At 37.3% G+C, this 23,124-nt stretch overlaps 1 protein-coding gene across 5 annotated transcripts in view; it reads right to left on the bottom strand.

Annotated features, from left to right (window-relative positions):
* Positions 1-23,124, bottom strand: part of STAG2 (stromal antigen 2) — a 95,868-nt gene that overhangs the window by 42,428 nt on the left and 30,316 nt on the right. For 3 of the 5 annotated variants that reach the window (XM_015571961.1, XM_015571963.1, XM_015571962.1), the window contains exons 5-14: positions 22,700-22,819; positions 18,620-18,696; positions 16,255-16,459; positions 11,204-11,355; positions 9,183-9,256; positions 7,737-7,860; positions 6,872-6,970; positions 6,709-6,788; positions 2,661-2,768; positions 1,604-1,715 (exon numbers count right to left, since the gene is read on the bottom strand). In XM_015571961.1, the coding sequence (XP_015427447.1) occupies positions 1,604-1,715; positions 2,661-2,768; positions 6,709-6,788; positions 6,872-6,970; positions 7,737-7,860; positions 9,183-9,256; positions 11,204-11,355; positions 16,255-16,459; positions 18,620-18,696; positions 22,700-22,819 (1,151 nt within the window). The remainder of the gene's footprint in view (positions 1-1,603; positions 1,716-2,660; positions 2,769-6,708; positions 6,789-6,871; positions 6,971-7,736; positions 7,861-9,182; positions 9,257-11,203; positions 11,356-16,254; positions 16,460-18,619; positions 18,697-22,699; positions 22,820-23,124) is intronic. The other 2 variants (XM_006776029.2, XM_006776030.2) reach the window with 1 other exon arrangement.

Raw genomic sequence — 23,124 nt, 5'->3', positions numbered from 1 at the left:
TGCCATTTTTGTTGGTGTTTAATTTGCATATCGTGCTGATTAGCCAATGGGAGGTGTAGCAAAGGTGCAGTCAATTACCATGTTTGTCTATTATTAGATAGTATAGAATAAACTTGCTTAATTAGAGCTGCTTTCTGATGTAGCTAAACGTTTTCCAGCCCTGTGAAACACCCCAACTTCTCTTTCAGCAACATAATTATCAGCAACATAGCAGTAAATATCAACATGAAGCACATTATTATTGTAGGTCACGTGGGGAGAATGGTAAAATATTCAACTGCAGACGTGTTTAACTACATTCTGAGCAGTGAGAAAACCTGAAGTTATCTTCAAGTTCCACCATTTCTTACTTCATCTCAGTTGGGTCAAGTTTCTAAACTTTATAAATCTCTCTCTTCCGGCTAATGGAAAGAAAATAGGATTCTACCGAATCTCCTATCTACCTACTCCAGGACTTCTGTAAAGATCAAATGAGGCACGGGAAAACACTTCACAAACATTTGCCTAAAGTGTAAAATGTTTGCACCTAATATGAAGCAAGTCAGGTTCCTGGGCTGAAGAAACTCTACGGAGGCTAGTCACTAGGGAGAGGCAGCGGGGCGTTGCTACATGACATCATTAAGTGGCACCCACAGCGACCCTTTGCAGGCTGGGATGGACTGGGCAGTAGGACACATTTTGCGCCATGGGGTCTTCGCAGCATTGGCTGCGATTTAGTGGGGTGTCGCTCTGGGGTGGTGTTAGGGCCTGTGTCCAACTTGGGGTAAGCTAAGTGTTGGTTTGTCAGCACCAGGTCTGTGGTGCTCTTTACTTTTAAATGGCCAGTGTGTGTCATGGCAGCTCCTGCATTGAGCATCTGGCCTCTGGTGGTCACTGAGCATCATAGCTACCGGTTGGACGAATGAACACTTAGCCTTTTACAAATATACTAAAGGCCTGGTGCACAAAATTCGTGCATGGGAGAGGGGGTCCCCTCAGCCTGGCCTGCACAGTCTCAAATTCAGGATGCCTCTCGCAACCTAGGACTGCTGGCTCCTAACCACTCACCTGACTGCCTGCCTGATCGCCCCTAACCCCTGTGCCTGCCTGCCTGATTGGCCCTAACCACTCTCCCCTGCTGGCCTGATTCCCCAACCGCCCTATCTGTTCTCCACTATCTATTTTCCTGCCAGCCTGATAACCCCTAATTGCTCTCCCCTGCCAGCCTGATCACCCCTAACCAACTCTGCCTCTGTCCCCACCACCGTGGCTTTGTCCGGAAGGACATCAGGTCTATCCTGTCTAATTAGCGTATAATCTTTTATTAGTATAGATAGATACTACAAATTCACTTTAACTGAATGGGAGTGATTATGGTTACATAAAACAAAATACATGTATACTTATCAATTCAATATATAAGCAAAATATTTCCCTTTATTCTGTGAATAAAGTTTAAATAACCCTAAAGATTCCCAATAGATTTTTGAGGATCAGCATTACTAATATGAAAACCTGTCAAAAACATTTCAAATAAAAAATATATAAACCAACATTCTACATGAACATAAATGGAATATCCTTTAAAAAACTGGCATAAGTAAAAAAACGAACATCAACTAACCTCACTTTCCAGGAAGAAAAACACCAATGTCTTAACAAGGTTGGCATTTGGACCCTGTCGTCCCCTTCTTTTCATCATTCCATCCTCCTCTGGATCTCTACGACTGAAGAGCCTGCAAACCAATGCAAAATACTTGCTTTTAAAACAAAAAATAATATTTCCTAATAAAAAGTCTGAATTCTATATATAAGCACCTAACAAAGGAGTAAATGGAAGGTACGTAGGTGTCATATTGTCCAACATTAGACTCAAGTACATAATTTCACACTTGATAGTACTTCCCAGCTCTCTTAACTTCATAGTTATCAATTATTTTTATAAATCTTGCATTTCATGCAACCATTTTCTTTTATAAAAGCATCACAATGACTAACCTATCCAATTTATGCATATAAATCTATGATAAATATTCTTAAACTGAACATATATTTCCCTTCTATCCTTCTTATATAATTTTTCTAAAGTCTGGACTTAGTGGCCTCTCTCTATGGATATCATGATTGTTTTTTTTTCTTTTTTTAAAATACATTTTATTGATTTTTTACAGAGAGGAAGGGAGAGAGAGAGTTAGAAACATCGATGAGAGAGAAACATTGATCAGCTGTCTCCTGCACACTGCCTACTGGGGATGTGCCCGCAACCACGGTACATGCCCTTGACCAGAATCAACCTGGGAACTTTCAGTCCGCAGGCCAACGCTCTATCCACTGAGCCAAACTGGTCAGGGCCCTGATTGTTTTTCTTTATAAATAACAAAGAGAAAACACTGGATAATAAGAAATAGAAAACTGCAGTGTGAATGTTTTACATCATATACTCTTTTAAATAAATGTTTCATCCCAAAATTAACCATTTTTTGGGAAGCTGACATCAGAATTAAAGTGAAAAATCAGGAAAAGGTCTTAACATTGTGATATACTTAGGTACATTTTTAAGCATATCCATTAAAAGATATGGGTACAATTCCCCTTTAAAGATGTAACTTAAATAAATTAAAGGAATTGGAGAAGGGAAATTGAAACTTTTAAAGGAAATAATAACAGAAAAACAGATTTACTTTTTGTAGAGAAATTCTCCAGCTGCTACTGCTACTGGCCGGTGAGCTGAATACACCAGATGATAGACATTTTCACAATCTTCTGCAGTAAGAACTTCTTCGCTACTCCTAAAAAATAAATTAACCGTACCAGTCTTTTTAGTGGTGGTATAATTTGAAGCATATTGAATACAAAAACCCATGCTCATACTTTCACTAAGTTGTGTTAAGAAAAATTAAAAAGAAGACATCAACTTTACTTATCATCTATCAGTAAAAGCTTGCCCAGGCAAAAGAGCTGAATATTTTGTGAACATTTAAAATCAATGGGAGGTAAAATTCCAATCAATAACGAAAGTGAAGACATGGTAAAGAGAAAGTAATAATGTAAGACAAGGACGTTACAGGAAAATGAAGAGTAAATAATATAAACTAATGTAGAAAGTAAAGTGGAGTAGTGGCATGCTAAGAGCTTAATTAATAATCAGAGAACACTGCATATATTTCATAGCAATATTAAGTGATAATATCACCACATTAAAATATACTAATACAATGAGGAAGAACATTTCATCCATCATGTACTGAACACCTTATAACAACAGAAATGGATTAATTAAAATATAAGTGCCAAATACCTTATATGCTTTTAGTCTACTGTGAAATAAATAATCTAGGTTTTTACCATTATATATAAATTAAGAATCATAGGACCACCCCAAAGAGAAAAGCCTAAGTACATTTAGGTGTTTAGTTTAAGGTCTCAGATCCTTTTTGGTTTTTTGTTGTTTTCAAGGTTTCCAGAAGTCTGAAGTCTAAGGAAATATTAATTCTTTTGAAGAGAAACAAAACCAAAATGTTAAAATTCAAGTGTCAATAGCACTTTGATTTAATCTGCTTATATATAATACTGGATCGTTTTTGGAAAAATCACTTATTTATGATTTTAAAAGACATACATTGATTCTAATCAGTTCATTCATCTTTAACTATTTGAGAAGGAATGTTTCTTGGAAGTTTCAGTTATTATTTATATACATGGCTAAACCAACATAAATGAATATCACCCTTCATAAAAATATCAGTACCAGAAACAAGAAAAAAATGTCTATAAGGTATTATGGAGGGAGATGAGAAGCTACAGAAATATACAGAGTGCTATTACTTTGTTTATTTCAACATTTCTCAATATTTGAATTATATAATAAAAGGCTAACATGCAAATTGACCAAACAGTGTAATGACCGGTAGCTATAACGTGCACTGACCACCAGAGGGGAGACACTCAATGCATGAGCTGCACCCTAGTGGTCAGTGCACTCCACAGTGGGAGTGCTGCTCAACCAGAAGCCGGGCTCACTGAATCAGGCAAAACCGGCAGTCTGATATACCCTGAGGGGTCCTGGATTGCAAGAGGGCACAGGTCAGGCTGAGGGACCCCACCAGTGCATGAATCTGTGCACCAGGCCCCTAGTAGGTAAAATAATGGTCTAATTTTAATACTTCTGTAAAGTGTGACTAACCATCTTTCCATATGTTTAAATTTTTATTTTATTTTCTATCAATGATCTGTTTACTGACTTTTGACTATTTTCCTATTGGGTTTCTGTTCTTTTTATTGATTTACTAGAGGCCCGATGCACCAAATTCATACAAGAGTAGGCCTTCCTTCCCCCGGCTGCCGGCACCGGCTTCCCTTCGGCACCTGGAACCCAGGCTTTCCTCCGGCCACCAGCAGGCACCCAGGACCTGGGCTTCCCTTGCAACCCAGCTTAGTCCAGGAGGCTGTTGGGAAGGATGTCTGGTCTAATTAGCTTTTATTATTATAGATTGAAATTGACTCCTATGATACAATAATTTTGACCAATCTGCCATTTGTTTTATGAGTTTATGATATTTTATATATTAGATTTTTATATAGTTAATTGTGATTTTTTTATGTGAATATTTCCTTTTCTTTTATCTCATGCACAGAAAGATATTGCTGTGATTTTACATAAAAAACAATCTTCCTGAATTTTCATGCAGTACTTTAGGGTTTCAATTATTTGCATTTAAACTTTTCATCCATCTGGAAATTATTTTTGTATAAGAAATTAAATAGATATCTAATTTAATTTTCCCCCTAAATAAAACCTATTTGTCACAGAGCCATTTATTTTTGGATAGGAAATGCCATCCTCACCCTATACTAGGTTCCTGGATTAATTGCATTTGTCTTTATAGTCTTCTTTATTCTATGCCAATGATCTCTTTTCATATTCACCAGTAACAAAATTTAAAAATCACTATGGCTTTACAATAAGATTTAAAATCATATCGGACAGTCACCTCTCATTTGTTTTACCAAATTTCACTGGCTACTATTACATGATAAATATTCCATGAGTGTCAGAATTAACATGCAATGATAAAAAGGGACCCTTTTGCAGTTATTTGGACCATGTTGACAACCTAAATGTCCACTGACAGATGAATGCATAAATAAAATCCTATATAATAAAAGCCTAACATGCTAAGTGTCTGGTCGTCCATTCAACCAGTCAAAGCGTAATATTCTAATGATATGCTAAGGCCACTCAACCACTTGCTATGACGTGCACTGACCACCGGGGGCAGACAGTCAACCAGTTGCTGACCACCAGGGGGCAGGCGCTTCAACCAGTAGGTTAGCTTGCTGCTGGGGTCCAGCCAACCAGGACTGAGTGAGACGAGCCGGAGATGCCCTGGAGCCCTCCTGCGGTTCCTCCCCAGCTGACCAATCTCCCGCATCCCTCCCCAGCCCTGATTGTGCATTGGTGAGGTCCCTCGGCCTGATCTGTGCCCTCTCGCAATCCAGGACCACTACGGGGATGTTAGAGAGCCAGTTTTGGCCCGATCCCACAGGCCAGGCCAGGGAATCCCACTGCTGCACAAATTCGTGCAGGCCTCTAGTGTGGTATAAACATAATGGAATATTATTGAGCCTCAAAAGGGAATCAAATTCTTTCATGTGCTACAATATGGACAAACACTGAAGACAACGCTTAAGTGAATAAGCCAGATACAAAAGGACTAATATTGTATGATTCCACTATATGAGGTACCTAAAATAGTCAAATTCATAAAGATAGAAAATAGAACAGTGGTCACCAGGTATTGGGGGGTGAGAAAGGGAAGGTGGAAGAAATAGTGTGTTTAATGGGTATAGAGTTTCAATATAAAAGGATAAAAAAGAGTTCTGCTGATGGATAATGGTGATGGCTGCACAATGTGAATGTACATTATGCCATTGACCTGTACACTTAAAATGGTAAATTCTGTTATATACATACTAGAGGCTCGGTGTACGAAATTCATACACTTGGGGGGGGGGCCTCCATGGGGAGTGGGCCTAACATGGGGAATAGGCCTAAGTTGGCAGTCGGACATCCTTAGTGTTATCACAGAGGCAGGGGAGGTTCCCGCTACCACTGCTGCGCTCGCCAGCCATAAGCCTGGCTTCTGGCTGAGTGGCGCTCCCCCTATGATAGCGCATTGACCACCGGGGGGAAGCTCCTGCGTTGTCTGCCCCCTGGTGGTCAGTGCATATCATAGCAACCAGTCAGTCCGCTGTTCGGTCGATTTGCATATTATCCTTTTATTATATAGGATATAGTATTACCATAATTTTTTAAAGAAAAAATAATTTGTATCACTATTACATTATAATATAATATGTTTAAATTCAGATCATCTAAAGAGAAGTTTAGTTTCATTAAATACTAATTTCTGAAAGTGTAATAAAATACAGTAAGAACATTTATTACACTCAGGTGTTTAACTTTATTTTAAAAGCATCTAAGACAGTAAAACGGAGAGAAAATGGACCAAACGAATGAAGAACACATGAATTCTTAGCTCAGAATTTTTCTAGTCCCATGGTTTACTTTTCCTATTTTCTCAAGTTTACATGGGAAAATTAAACTTGTACCTATAAAATACCATGAATTAAGTTATTAAATTTTAGATCTAAATAAGTGAAACCAAATTCTCGAATGTATTATTTAAATATCTGGACATCAGTAATATGCAATAAATACATACTTACTGTAAAACAAGAGTAAGTAATTTTATTGCTTGTACTGCAACATCGTATTCTTTGTCAAGGGTCATAGACACAATTCTATCCTAAGGACAGAAAAAAAAAGATTTTTAAAGGGAAAGCTATTCAAATGATAGGTAATTTTTAAATACTTAAAAGTAATACTAACCTTGAACCGACTGGTAAAAAGCTCCAGTTTGGAATTAAGCTCTTTGTTATAATAAAGCCCTTGTAGAGCAGTGAGACATTTGAGTCTTACTTCACCTTGCTAAATGAAACAAGAGGAAAAATGCATTAAAAACTTGTATGTTTTCAACCTGAATAGTCAAGACATTACCCTATTTTCTACTTTAAAATTTTAAATGTTCTATACAGTAGCATTTCTTCAGAAACTCATCTTTGATAATGCAAAAATATGAATCAATACATATATACTATATGACTAAATACCTTTGGGGTTACTATTTTTGTAGATCAAATAAAAATTTTTTGAAAATCTATTCAGAGAAATATTATTATCAAAGACAACAGAAGCACATTAAATATTGTTTTACTTTACAGAAAGTAATATTTGTAAGGGATATATACAAGGAACTTCAAAGCCAATGAAAAGGCAGCTTCAGAGAAATGTAGATTTATTAAAAAGGGTCAGAAGGCAAGTTATAACTTACAATCTAAGATGCATATTTATTGAGAGGAATTTTTTAAAATACAGCACTCACATACTAAAAACCAAATTAAAGACTCTTCTTAGTACTCTAAGAAATGCCTAACTACCCCAACCTACATGATCCTAATGTTTCAGTATAAAAAAATAATTCAAGATTAAAGGCTAAATCAGTGGCCACAATTCAAAAGTCTACAGGAATTTATATGACAGAGATGATGATTTCATGGAGCACTCAGAACACAATATAGAAGACAGACCTATAGGAATGAAGTCCCAGATATACCTACATTCATATAACTCTTTTTGAATGAGAATTGTAGACAGCGATGCCTGTAGGTAGAAGAGTCTGTAGGGCATATCTTACCTTATCATGCATAGTCCAACCAACATATTTTAAATAACTGTCATTAAGAAAAGCATCACTATACATTTTCATCCAAATGCCAATTTCTTCAATACAAATAGCTCGGATTTCAGCTATTGCATCGCTGAAGGAAGGAAGGAAACATTATGCATATTAGTGCCACTATACCCCAGGACTTTTTATTTAATAGATGCCAAATAATTCAAACCTACTATGAACATACTACTATGTAAAGTATTATTGGCAATTTAAAAGTAGAACTGGCCCAGCCAGCATGGTTCAGTGGCTGAACCAGGAGGTCATGGTTCAATCCAGTCAGAGTACAGCCTGGGTCACCATTGTGGGGCATGTAGGAGACAGCCAATCAATGGTTCTCTCTCCCTCTCCCCTCCTCTCTGAAATCAATAAAAATATATTTTAAAAATAAAAATAAAAGTAGAGCTGAAGCATGTCCTCTGAATGCCAATGAGGTTATAATTTAGTTGGCAAAGCATAATTTTTCACCACATAAATATTTAAACTTAAATAGAACTATAAACAAAATCCATCCCCACCTTTTACACCATGCCATATCACACACTTTTGCTCACACCTGCTGGGCATGGTGTGTTCAGAAGACAGCAGGCACAATGGTCTGGTTAGAGCATAATTTTCCAGGCGCGAATTAGTTACACATAACAATGAGGCCAACCCCAATTTGGATTTGAATGTCAAACTAAATTATTTTAATTCATCCTGTAGGTACTGGTGAGTCATTGAAGGCTTTTCAGCAGAAAAATAATGCAACAAAAGAACGTTTTAAGGAAACTTCAAAATCTCTAGGCATGAGAATGATGAGGAAAATAGACAAAGATAACTATGACAATAAGAAATGGACAAAGAATGAGAAAAGAATGGACAAAGGGACATTACAAAGGAAGTATTAACCTGATTAAATAACTGCCATGTTGAGGAAATGAGAAAAAAGTTGAATAAGAATGCCATCAACATTTAAAGAATAGGTTACAACAGAAATGGTGGTAAGATTATCTACTTTTTTCCTCTATTCATTCAAAATAGCAAAAGAAAACATCTCACATCTCTCCAAATTTTCCCACTGATACTCAAATGGAAGAGAGTTAGGAGTCAGTGGGTACAGGCTCTAGTAACATAATACATCCAAAAGCAATGAAATATTCTATATGCTGACTCCTACTAAATAATAGTAGTAGCTTCCATTTGCTGGGCAGCTACAAGTCAAGAACAACACTAATCCATTTTTCAGAAAGAAAACATCAAGTTCAAAGCAGTTAAATAATTTGCCTTGAATGTGTCTCATTCCATGGAAGAATTTAGATTCTAACATTAACCTTTCGTCAACACTCCTTCCACTTACTTCTACTGCCTAAACCACTTCCAAACTTGAATAGAGTTAAGAATTACATAGAAAAAACTGTCATGACTTACCGGTATCTATGTACAAACACTCCCTTAAATATTGCATTCATCATATTTTCTATTTCATCCTGATTTTCTTGAAGCTGAAAAAAAAGTTTCTTTTCAATGGTAATGGAAGACAACCAAAAGAACATCTAAAATTTGTTAAAGTACAAATGCAGGTTTCTACAGTGGTTTAAGTGGTTACATCTAAACTTTAATTTCACTAGACAACAGTAAACACAGAAAAATTAACAGCTGTTGTATATCAGGTAAAGTCCCTCGATATCTGGAATATTTGACTTGGCTTTTTTAATGTTTGGCTGGTAGATTAATTTTTCTAATGCTCACAAATTTCCATTGTATAAGTATATATAATGAAATCTGTTGAGTTTATAATAATATATATTACCTATTAAATAATATGTATGTTCATATATAAAAATATTAATATTTGATTATCTTGGCCTTTATATTCTGAAAAAGAGTCATATTAACTAGTATCTGTTCAAAAACTAAAAGGGATTTGAATAAGGTAACTTGTAAAAAAAAAATGTCTCCCTGCTAAATTCTTTTGAGGGAAAGAAGGCCCACCTGAAAAAAAAAATCAATTAAACATTTCAAATCTTGGTTGACTTAGGTACTCCATATATTTTTAATTTAGAGCTTGAGAGTTAAGAGAAAATGTTTTCGGAGCTTACAAGTTATAAGAAATCTGTGTTTTTGTAATTTTTTTCTTTTCATGAATATAAATAATCTTGCATTCCTAAATAATGTTATCTTATGTTCATTAGTACAGACAAACAATCAAAGGTACAGGTGGTCTTTTAATGTGTTTAAAAACTTAGTCCTAACCTAGAAGTATTAATATCCTGTATTTGCACAAGAATTCTATCTGCTTATCCTGGCCCTGGCCAATGTGGCCCAGTTGGTTGGGTGTCCTTCTGTGCACTGAGCGGGTTGCCAGGATGTCTCAGAATTGCAGCTTGATCCCTGGTACGGGGTGTGCAGGAGGCAGCAGATCAATGTTTCATTCTCACATCAATGTTCCTCTCTATTTCACCCTCTCCCTTCCTCTCTCTCTAAAATTCAATAAAAATATTTTCAAAAAATAAATCTACTCATTCTGTGTTCACAATCTTAAATTTATGTCAAAGAATGAGGCCATTAATTTCAAAAAGTATGTTTGCCTAATAAATCATCTGATGAAATTAATTAATTTAAAGGGCAAAAAGGTCAGTTCTTCATTTCAAACTATATGAAAGCAATGAGGTATTTAAGCATCAAGGAAATGCGGGCCAAATTTTTCTCGCTTTTCGTGAGTCGAGGTATTTTTAAAAGTTATTGACTATCTCAGAAATAACTTAACTTTACATTATAGCTACGCCAGTGCCAAAATCAAGTAAGTAATTTATGGATTACCATGGCAAGTATTGTAACTCAGCAGCACTGCTGAGTTACATCAGACTTTGAAACATCAGACTTTGCCTTTAAAAATAAAAATTAACATCCCTAGTATCAGATAGCAAAATATTACATCATCAATGAAGGAGGACTTTAAATCACAAATACAACATTGAAATATTTTATTTATTATTTAGGGTAAGGCTGAAAAATATTTTCCTCATTCAAATCTGAATTTAGCGGTCATTAATTTTAAACAAGTGCTTCTACACTACACAAAAATAGCCAACAACTGAGACACCATAAATAGCTTTTAAGTTATTTTTCAAAATGATTTCACGTAAGTGAAACTTTATTTCATCCTGACAAGCTGAAGGAAGAAGTTCAGATATTTTTACAGAAGGGATGAAATACTAAGGCTTAAAACAATTTGTCCGATATGCCCAGGAATTCTTACTTGAAGCCTTGAACTCTTAATTCTAGTCCACAAAGCAAGAAAATATACACAAAAGGTGTTGCTGGCATGGATAGTCAACAAACTTAAATCTTTCAAAATATTTTATCTAATAAACTATCAAAGCTGTATCATTAATGGTGACCAAGTTGGTCACCTATTAATAGTGCAAATAATTAATATATACGTTTACCTCTTTCCGCTTTTGTAGCAGGAGTTCTAGCCTCTCATTGGCCCGTTTCCCAATCATTTTATTCCGTTCTGCCTCATACTGTCTTTGTGTATTATCCATATTAATGCTAAGATTTAGTGCCACATTCACCAAAGCTGTCATCAACTTCATAGCTATTTTTAAAGGGAAAAAGGGTTGATATTAGTTTCACAGATACAAAAAAAATTACAAATTAAGAAAAATTAAAAACAAAATGGGCTATACTACCTCTAAAAGAAAAGTAAAATACAGCTGCCACAAATGACAAGAAAATAATAGCTAATGAGTGTTAAATACTTAGTGTATATCAGTCAGTTACCTATGTTATATACTTTTCATAGACTATCTCCTAATCCTTACAACAGCCCTCAAAATTAAGTACTATTATCCCCATTTCATTCATGAGGACACTGAAGATCAGGGAGATTAAGAAATTTGCCTCAGATTATGCAGTTCATTTTAAGTAGGATTCAAAACTTAGTAAACTGTCTCGAGACTATATATCCCCTCCAATGTTCTTTTTCAGAGACCATGATTCACCTTCAAAGTAACTGTCTCATACAGCAGTCAATTAGCTATCTCAGTAACCAAAGAGAGAGAGCGAGCCTGGATGCTTTATATCAAACTATCTCTATATATAAAGAGGTAATATGCTAATTTGTCCAACCCGTAATGACCAATTTGCATATTGATGCACGCGCAGCAGGGGGCAGGCAGCCTGAGCCAAGTTCCCAGGGGTCTGAGGACAGTGCCTGAAAGGAGCCTGGACTGCAAAGAGGAAGCAGATGCTGGGAGCTCTTCCCATCTCCCTGCCAGGACACCCTACCCCAGCCCCCACACCCCTGAGGGGACAGGGAGGCTGACCCAGCCTCGGGGGGGTAGCTGCATCCCGCACCTCTAACTCCCAATCTCTTCCCCCACCACTCCCGCCAAGGGCACCCACAACAATAGCACACTGGCGACCACCCATCAGAGGCCCTGAGGCATCCGGGAAGGGCCCAAGGCCGGCTGCCGGTCCCCTTATGCTGCGGACAAGCATGCCTCTCCTCCCTACAACTCCAGACCTGGGTGAAGGCAGGCCTGAGCGGCCCTCCAGGGTCAGACCATCATCTCCCCCACCCCAGACAGTAGCAGCGCCATCTCCACAGAGGAAGCATGATGAACCTTGCTGGGGGCGTGGCTAAACCCGCCCTCCTAGCCCGCCGGGCTCCACACTAGCCCAGCCCCCACCCCGCTCCAGGAGATTGGAGCCCCGCCCTAAGCAGGTACAGCTGCAAAACAGTCACATACAATTTAAAGAATGGCACCAAGCAGGAAGGTTTGACAGTTACTTCCCCTTCCGCCTCGCTGCCCCCCTAGCGCACCCCTAACTCCCTGCCCCACACCAGCGCCTCCAGGGACAACCACCGCTACAGGGCTGCTGGCCAGAGCCACCCCTCCAAAGGCTGCAGAATCCTCTGCAAAGCTTCCATAGCTACAGTCCCAAGAAAAACTCATGCCCTCCTCCCTTAATCAGCACCTGCTACCTGCAAGGGTACACGTGAGCTTAAAAATTACCACCCCTTCCTGTTTAGATAGACATCACTTACTTGATGAAACATTTCTAGGTATATTAGCTCAGAACCTCCTCTTGACAACCCAGTGAGGTAGGCAGAAAAGAGATTACAATTCCCATGGTATATGTGTATGTATTCATAAATGAAGCTCAGAGAGGAAAAGTGTCAAGCCCACTGGTTCCCAAGATACAGCACACACCCCTCGAGAATGAGTTAACAGTGAATTGTTTGCATTTCTTATGGTTCTAGGGGGCCTCATCTATGGTGTATCCTACAAAATAAAAGGCTAATATGCAAATGACTAAATGGTGGAATGACCGGTCACTATGATGCACATTGACCACCAGGGGGCAGACACTCAACGGGGGAGCTGCCCCCTGGTGGTCACTGTGCTCCCACAGGAGGAGCGCTGCTCAGCCAGAAGCCGGCCTCACGGCTGGCGAGCACAGCGGCAGTGGTGGGAGCCTCTCCCACCTCCATGGCAATGCTAAGCCGTCAGTCGGACATCCCCCCCCAGGGCTCCTGGACTGTGAGAGGGCACAGGCCAGGCTAAGGGACGCCCTCCCCTCCCCCCGGCCAAGTGCACTAATTTCAAGCACCAGGCCTCTAGTAGTGTATAAAAATGTTAGAGAATTTTACCAGTATTTGATTTCCTTTCATTTTACTCTATTCCATATCATGAAGACAATGGTGAAATTATGAAGGGCGTTCAGATGAAAATTCAAAAGTACAAAGAGTAAAGTATCACTCAATAAAGTGGTATTTAATTATGTGTGTGTGTTTGTGTATGTGTGTTTGTGTATTTGTAATCCTCACCAGAGGATATTTTTCCATGATAGATAGAGAGAATGGAAGGATGGAAGAGGGGGAAGAAAAGAGAGAAAGAGAAAGATGGAAACATTGGTGTGAGAGACACATCAACTGGTTGCCTCCAGCACATGCTCCAAACGAGGCAGGGAATTGAACCCACACCTGAGGTACATGCCCTTGACTGGAAATAAAACCCACAACCCTGCAGTCCTAGGGCTGATGCTATAACCACTGAGAAAACTTTCCAGGGCTTAATATTCTATATAATAAAAGGCAAATATGCAAATAGACCCAACAGCGGGACGACCGGTCACTATGATGAACACTGACCACCAGGGGGAGCAACGCTCAGCCAGAAGCCAGGCTCACGGCTGGCGGGAGCCTCTCCCGCCTCCACAGCAGCACTAAGGATGTCCAACTAACAGCTTAGTCAGACAACCACCAAGCCGTCAGTCAGACATCCCCCAAGGGTTCCCGGACTGAAAGGATGCAGGCCGGGCTGAGAGACCCCCCCCCCACTCCCCCAGAGTGCATGAATTTCATGCACTGGGCCTCTAGTGTTAGTAATAAACTGATAACAGACCCTCTCTAGATCCCCACCTTCTGTTACTGAACTCTTGCTCCTGAGACAAGACTCAATGCCTGTGATTTAAAACTTACTAACTGAAGTATCTGACCATTTTATACTTTCTTTAGCTCACTCCAGACTATTTCTCAATTCTGGTTCATTACATGACAGAACAACACAAAACTATCTTAATTTTTGGCTATTGGCTCTCTTTGAAAGAGATTCTGAATTTTCTGCTGAGCTATTTCACATCCTCAGCAAACCATTTTGTCATTCTGATCTAAATTTATTCACCTCATACCATTATACTTATTTTAATTTTCTTAACCCATCAAATTCTTAACATTAAATACTACCCAATTTCTTAAGAACAAGATCACATTTATATTTTGTAACTTTGAATCTAAAAACAAAAAACCTATAGAGAGATTGTCTGCATTTTATTTTTTAAAATAGAAAACTCAGCAGAAGTACTTCTTTAATCACAGCTTTAATTATTTGAGAAAATACTTTAAAGAGAAAAATAATGTTTCCATACTTTGAGAATGAATATATTTTGTAGACACTATACTATAGTAATACATAATAAACACCCATTTGATTCATTCAAACTGAAATAAAAAAGCACGTATCTTATAATAGTGTATCAACAATTTTGCCTTTAGCATAAAGGAGAAATCAAAAGATTCTATCAACATCAACACCAAAAATCACTGTTCTAGAATTAATTTTCCAATTCCTTTTATTAAAATTTAAAAGTCAAAAAATCTGACTCAGCCTAAAGTTACTCAAAAACATAAGAAAGGTTTCCAGTGGATTTCCATAGAAATGGCTTCTCTGCTCACATGTCAGACTCTCTTAAAATCTCTCAAAAAAGCAGCATCTGGCCTCTGCATGCCTTGTAACTCTCACTAAGTAGCCCCAGGCCTGACACTAGCAGCAGCCAGCCTTGATTCACAGCTTGGCCTCGTCTGGACACTTCCAAGCCCAGCAGAAGTAGCAGCCATCTACAGATTGCTTTGTAGCACATACTAGGAGCCCCTGGGCAGAACAGCTGGCAATTGACCTTGGCCTGTACCTCCCAGGAGGTCCCAGAGCCAGTGCACCCAGTGGACAGCTTCAGATCATGTCAAAGCACCACCTAACCACCTCCAAAAGAAACATGCTCAAGGGGCAGACTCAGAGGGCACCAAAGACCCACTAAAGTAAATCCTGCTTCATAGGGTGGACCCCTGCACAGCTGATACTCCACAGTGGTCCCAACAAGTCCTCCACTCCTCATAGACAATTGGCCTGGGGGTAAATCTCCCTCACTGAGGTGCCAACAGCAATCAAGACTTAACTACAACAGGAGGGAGTACACAGCCCACAGGGTGTGGGCACATCTGGAGTGCCCAGCTTGGGTGATCTAGGAGGCTGTGATACTGGGCCCTATAGAACAACTATTACATTAGGCCACTATACCAAGGCCAGGAGACATAGCAGCTCTACCTAATACATAATATTCAAATAGGTTTACCACAAGAAAATCATTACATACTAATACTAGAGGCCTGGTGCACTTGGGGGGCGGGGGGGTCCCCTCAACCTGGATTGCGAGAGGGTGAAGGCCAGGCTGAGGGACCCCACCAGTGCAGAATTGGGACTGGGGAGGAACATGGGAGGTTGGCGAGCTGGGGAGGGACCGTGGAAGGGCTCCAGGGCGTGTCTGGCCCATTTCGCTCAGTCCCAATCAGCCGGACCCTAGCAGCAACCTATGGGTCAGAGTGACTATCTCCTGGTGGTCAGTGCACATCATAGCGAGAGGTTGAGCGACCTTAGAATATTATTAGCATATTACGCTTTAATTGGTTGAACGATCGGACGACTGGACACTTAGCATATTAGGCTTTTATTATATAGTATAGTATGCCTTCACAGAACCAAACTGAAATACCATCCCATTCCCGATAATTCAAGGGGGTTGGAGGAGAGGTTGGTGGCTTCCTAGTGGTTACTTTATAAATAAAATTAATTTGTGTCACCAATATTTCTTTTAATGGAAATCATTTTCATCTCTAATTTTGGGAAATATACCGAAAATATTTCTGAATACCAACCTGCCAGGGTGCTTGTATGTCGAAATGCTCTGACTTGTGAGTCAGACAATCCTGTAAGAAGTGAAATGACTGTATCCATCATGTATTCATCATATATGATACTATATTGACACTGCCGTACTAATACGCCAATGAATTCACAAAAACTGGATTTGAATTTCTTCCACTGAGGACCGGCCATGGTAAGTGGATAATCTCCACTATCCTAAAACAAAAAATGTAAACAACCATTTCATATAAAACAAGTGACAATAAATTTTACTTCTTTTTGAAATACCCTAGACAGAAGCTAAAATGACTCCTTTATCTCACCTTTCTTTTCTAATAAAATCCTCAACGTAGGCAGGAGAACAATATACAAAGGCAGAAGTAAATAAAAGCAGAGTATCTCTGCTTTTATTAAATACCAAATGAATATTCTGAATTCACTTTAACCAATGAAAATATTTGTCAATTATTCAGAGGTTTAAAAAAATGCCTCTCATCAAACCAAAACACTATTCTGATAAGCAAAGATACAATTATTAAATTTCTTTAAAACAAAAAGCAAACCAAAGTTATATTTTTAAATGCATTCAAAATGATGAAATCATATTCTCAGCAATCTAATAGATTGATGTATGATTTCTAAATAATCAAAAGATTACCATGCATGTTTTCATTAGCGTCAGCACATCAAACAGTCAACAGACATAATCAACCAGATAATTTTTTAAAGAAATGAAATGTAGCTAGTATAGCCTGGAAAAAATAGACCCCAGATACTCTTCCATAAAAAGGTGGAATATTCTTCAATGTATTTACAGTGAGATTCTCCATAAATAAAAACAAATAAGTCCTTAAAATAAAAAGGCAGATACCAATATCACATAGAACTTCTAAAAGAACTTCTAACAAGAGTATCATAAAGACTTAAGATGATTGTATCAGTTTAGTAAAATTTTGTAACAATTAAATTTTGTCATTAGAACAATATTTTTTATTTTAAGCTATGACATATGTAAGTAGTATTATTTTGCATCTGAAAATAAGGTCATAATACTATTCCACAAAAAGGTTTTTTCCATCTTTTCTGATTGGTTCATTTAAGTGACTATATTAAAATATATCTTAATTGTTGTTAGCAACTTAGTTTTCTAATTATTTTCAAACTATATTTCAGGATTCCTACCTCAAATAGCTGTTTCCTTTTAGTAAGAAGGTTCTCACTAAAGCATTTAATATTAGAAAGCTAAAATAATACCATTACTCATAATTACATCTTAACTATTTGGAGGCTGATTAATAGCACTTAGTGATCAACAAAGCTATTTTAATAACTCTTGTCTGACATCTTTTAAAATGGTAGTTGGGCCCAGCCAGAATGGCTCAGTAGGTGAGCATCGATCTATGAACCAGGAGGTCACAGTTTGATTCCTGGTCAGGGATAAGCCCGGGTTGCAGGCTCCATCCCCAGTAGGGGGCATGCAGGAGGCAGCCAATCAGTGACCCTCTCTCATCACTGATGTTTCTATCCCTCTCTCCCTCTCCCTTCCTCTCTGAAACCAATAAAAATATATTTTTAAAAAAACAGAATGGTAGTTGAAAACCCCTTCATTATAGAGTAAGCAAGGAAAAATAAAATTCAAATGAGACATGACTTTCTATTTGAAAATTCTCTCTGAAAAGTTTTGAAGAGTAAAAACTACCAGTGTTGGAATACAGCTGTGAACAAAACAAACAAAAATCCTTGCCCTCAACAAGTTTACATTATAGTAAATCTAAATATGCCTTTATTGGTAACAATACTTCAAAGACATAATTTTAATAAAGGAGCAACTCAAATCTATGCTACTATTTATTTTTTTATTTGTATTGTTCTTATTACTCATATTTGAAACATAAAGGAGATTTTAAACAATATAATTATTTGTAAGTGTGTATATTTATACACATATTTCTTTTTGGTTCCCGAGATATTGACCAAACCTTCCTCTTACAAGATGTCAAGATATGTTCTTAGGCTCTAAATATTATTCAATTATTTTTTTGACAATAATAATAGCTACCATTTATTAAGTTCTTACTATGTGCCAGGCATTATAAAATGCTAAGGAATTTTTCAAATACTACTAAATTCAATCTTCATAACAGCCTAAAAGTATTATTAGCCCTATTTTACAGATGATGAAGCTAATGCTAAGACAACTTGCCCAAGGTCACATAGCCATCATCTGATTGAAGCTGATGCCAAAGCTCTTATCCATGACACTAATATTCAGAATTTAAGAATATTTTCAAAAAGAAATTTTAAAAAAAGAATACTTTCAAGAGTAAATCAAGATCAACATGCATAAAATTATCAAAACATTTAGAGTAATGTTACCTCATCAAACTCTTCAGTCATTTTTCGAATTATTTCAGAGTTCTGCATATGTCTAAACATTTCTGCTGTGACAACTCCTGAAATTTCCAAGTGTGAGAAGTTAATACATGGTACAAAGAAATAAAGAGAACTTTTCAGTCTTTAATACTAAAATGTCTACAGTCACATAATAAGTGGTACTTCTTCATCAAGTGACCTTCTCTGTGATACTCAACCCTATAAATAATGCACAAATCCCAATCTCAATGTTTACAAGAACCCTATACTTCCGACAGTATCTTTCTTCCTAGCCTTCACCATTTCTGCCTGACTTACTTTACTCATACCTATAATATGTATACAGGCTTAGTTCCTTTATAATATAAAACATACATCATCAAGAATGAGGCAGCTTTCAGGGTAACATTTAAAACCGAAAGGAAGACCCTAAAGATAACAAGGGAAAGATTAATAATAGGCAGAGTTTACTTTAGCCAGTTTGCTTCATTAAGCACTATTCCATGTAAAAGTCAACTACATCCCATAATTTTCTAAAAGAGCTTCAAAAAACATAAGTTGTAGTTCCTGCCCATCCAGAAGCCCATAATCTAGTTGGAAGATTAAATAAAGAATAACCTAGCTCTGGCCAGGTGGCTTCGTTGGTTGGAGTATCCTCCCATACACCAATAGGTTGCAGGTTCAATTCCTTGTCAGGGGACATACGTAGGTTACATGTTCCATCCTTGGTCAGGGTGCATATGGGAGGCAACTGATTGATGTTTCTCTCTCACATCAATGTCTCTCTCTCTCTCTCTCTCTCTCTCTCTCTCTTTCACCAATAAACATATCCTTGAGGGAGGAAATAAATGAATAAATAAATATATAAGTCTAGAAAGGGAAGGAAGGAAAATATTAAGTATTATATAATAAATGCCCTAATGAATGGCTATGCCAAAAATGGCTATAGTTCAGACCCTCACAAGAAGATTGAAATCTGATAAAAACATTCAGAATTTTAAAGGAGGATGGGAGGAGAGAAAAAAGGAATCCAGGATATATTTTGTCTTGTTTTTAATTGATTTTAGAGAAAGAAAGGAGGAGGGAGGCTGACAGAGGGATAGGGGAAAGAGAGAGGAAGGGAAGGAGAAACACTGATGTGAGAGAGAAATATCAATCAGCTGCCTCCTGCATGCACCCCAAACAGGAATGGAACCTGCAACCCAAGCATGTGCCCTGACCGAGAAATGAACACAGCACCTTTAGGTGTACAGGACGATGCTCCAATCAACTGAGCCACATCGGAATTTCTAAGGAAAAGTTTTAAGTCGTAGATAAGAATTTCTAGAGAAAAGTTTTAAGCAATAGATACTGCAGGGAGGATATGTACTTGAATTTCCTCTGATGGGGTGTCAGGTTTTTAAAAAATTAAAATATTAGATTTTAAAAACCGTATTTCTATTGATGGATTTATTCCTTGCCAGTTTTATAACTGGGAATACCATAAATATAGTAACATCTAAGAAAAGAACGTCTTAATATAGGAAGATTAAATTTATTATGAAAATTAGATATTTCAATTGCCAAGCTACATTCTGTATATGCATGTACGTGTATGTGTATATACATTTAAAAACAATAAATATCATATTCTCTTTCCAACCCTAAACCTGAAAAGAACAATTGATACTTGAGCCTCCTTCTCTATGGGCATGCAATTTAAGACTTTCCAGTAGCACAACAAAGCCAGCAGGGGTAGACCAGTAACTAACATCCACTGAGCTTCCTATGAGCAAGCCACTTCACATATGATTAGCCAAGGTAACATGCCCATGAGGCAGGTACTACATAATCTTCACTTTACAGATGAGGAAAATAAGGCTAAGGAAAAGAAGTTAAATAATTTGTCTCACATTATTCATCTACATCATGCTGATCGCCCGCAGGGGAGATCAATTTCTAGTGTGCTGTGAAAGAGCCTGTACTTAACACAACATCAAAGAGAACCAAATGCCTGTTTAAAAATATTAAAACACTTGGAAGAAACCATCATTTCCTTGGCTAAAGAAACACATTCTCAAAAAAAACTTTTTAAAGGGTTTTTAAAACTCTAATCTAGAGTTATGGCTATAATCTTCAGATATCTTCCCATAACTTATGCCCAAGTGCTGTAACTTGGCAGTGCTAGAAGCAAAGTAACTCAATCCCTGAAACAATTCCTATGAAATAAACATTTATATGTAAATAAATTTCAAAGCAAACATACTGCTTACATTTTGGCAAATGTCCAATTCTGAATCTCTTCCTCTCATCTCCTAGGCCATATAACTGCCCTAAACCTCACTACATATAACTCCAGAACACCAGGCCAGAGCCCAGTGCCTTAAAAGTGTGGGAGACATGAAGCAAGACTTCTAAAAACTGGTAAATTGAAAAGTAAGAGTTGAGCAGGAAAGAAAGAAGGAAACAACAGTATCACCAACCACAGAGCACCTCAATAGCTGCAGAAGGCACAAAAAATAACTGATGCTCATAATGACAATCCTGAGTCCACAGGAAAAGATTCAAGTATACTGGATATACTTAAAGAAGTTTCTAACTCATTTATAAAAGAATATATCAAAATTATTTTGTGTTTTGAAAGTACTTAATGACCTTAACTTTGATTGTATGGTAAATTTCCTTTAGTGGAGCTTTTTTTATTCTAAAAAAAATATATTATGGCAGTATTTTCAATCTATCTGATACTTTAAGTTTTCAACACTTTGAATTTTTACAAATCTTGATAGCATGGTTTGTGACACGGTATATCCAAATGGTGAGTTGGCAAGATTCTGACTTAAAATCACACTGATGCCAGGAAATGAATGAATTGGATAAAGAAAAAATGCTGTTGACTATGGCCTTATTTTAAAACTACAATTCAGAAGCCTCATTAGGAAACTAAAACTGACAAAACTATGATATAGATGAAAATATTGAAGATAAAAAAAATAGAATTTAAGTCATCAAATTATTTCTGGCACCTGCTCGGTTGTTCTGCAATTAACCTTCCATTTTCAAAATAAACATAAAAAGAGAAAGGACATAGTCCTTGTACCTAACAAAACAAACAGGTCCCTATACTTCTACTGCAGAGAGATGGACTAAACATAGACAAAATATTAATATATCTCATTTTTAAGAATTAATCTGGCTCATCATATTGTCATTATAACAACACTTTTTCTGAGCAGTCAGCAGATTTTTCTAATATTGATTTGCAGCTACTTTTAACTTTCAAGACAACTAGGCAAGTTTCTATACTTTAAAGTTAAGACAATTTTTTTAAATTTCTGAAAACTGGACTGCATTAATGGCATTATAAAGATCATAGACTGAAGAAGTTAATATATTTATCAGGCCTCATATACTTAACATTTAATATGCACACTGCACTGAATGTTGTGATCAATCTTAAATGCATCATTTCTCACAATGTCACTTGTTTAACAATTCTAATGACAGTATTTTTTAAGGACTATAATCAAATGAAAGGAATAAATCTAAGTAAACTGTGGGGTTTTTTGGGAATTCTTTCTTCAGATATAAGTCAGTCATTCTTTAGCACCTTAACTCCTTAGATCTATTTTTAAGCAACCCTCCCTCCTCCTGATTTCTAATACCCATGTTTTTTGGTGCCATTTTCTTTAAAACATGCAGCACCTTTATAAAACTATGTAACATTTATTTCCCTGGGCATCTTCTAGAATTAGGACGGGCCAAGTGTTAGGGAAACATGGGACAGATCAGAACCTAACCATGATCTTAACTGACTCATGAAATAATCCACATGAGGATGTATTCTGAACTTACATAATTTTATCCTCCAGCCCAATATCTGCACTAAATACTTTTGTACCTGGGAAGATATTTCTGTATTTTATATTTTCCCCATTTCTACTTCAAAATATTTTTACACAAAGTGAAAACATTTTTCACAAGACTCCCACTCCCCAATCCAGTTTCTCTACCTTTGAAAAGACAAACTGGAAATTTCACCAATACCTTGTTTAACTTATTTACTTAGTTATTACTTACTTACTGACCTACTTAATTACTTACTATTATTCATGGTACTTTTTAACTCGCTAAACTTTACAATTCCCTGCCATATGAACCTATATCTCTTCATTATCTTCCTCCTCCCTTCTTTACCCATTTCTTTGTTCCTAAAACCAGATGCTGAAAGTGGGAAATATATCTAATAAAAGTAACATCCTTATCTAATAAAAGAGAAACATGGTAATTGGCGTACGACCGCTACCCTTCCCATTGGCTAATCAGGGGCGATATGCAAATTAACTGTCAGCCAAGGTGGCGGTAAGCAGCCAGGAAGCTTAAACTGAACATGAGGCTTGCTTGCTTCAGTGACGGAGGACTGCAACGTTCCCCGCCTGCCTTGCCGGCCTCTCAGCCTGCAGTTTAAGAAACATAGTAACAAATAGAAGCTAAAAAAAAAACCACAGAAACCAGATTTCAGGGAACTG

The sequence above is a fragment of the Myotis davidii genome, unplaced genomic scaffold (assembly GCF_000327345.1).
Source record: "Myotis davidii unplaced genomic scaffold, ASM32734v1 scaffold569, whole genome shotgun sequence".
Taxonomy (NCBI): domain Eukaryota; kingdom Metazoa; phylum Chordata; class Mammalia; order Chiroptera; family Vespertilionidae; genus Myotis; species Myotis davidii.
The sequence above is the reverse complement of the archived record's forward strand: the minus strand, read 5'-3'. Positions and strand labels throughout refer to the sequence as shown.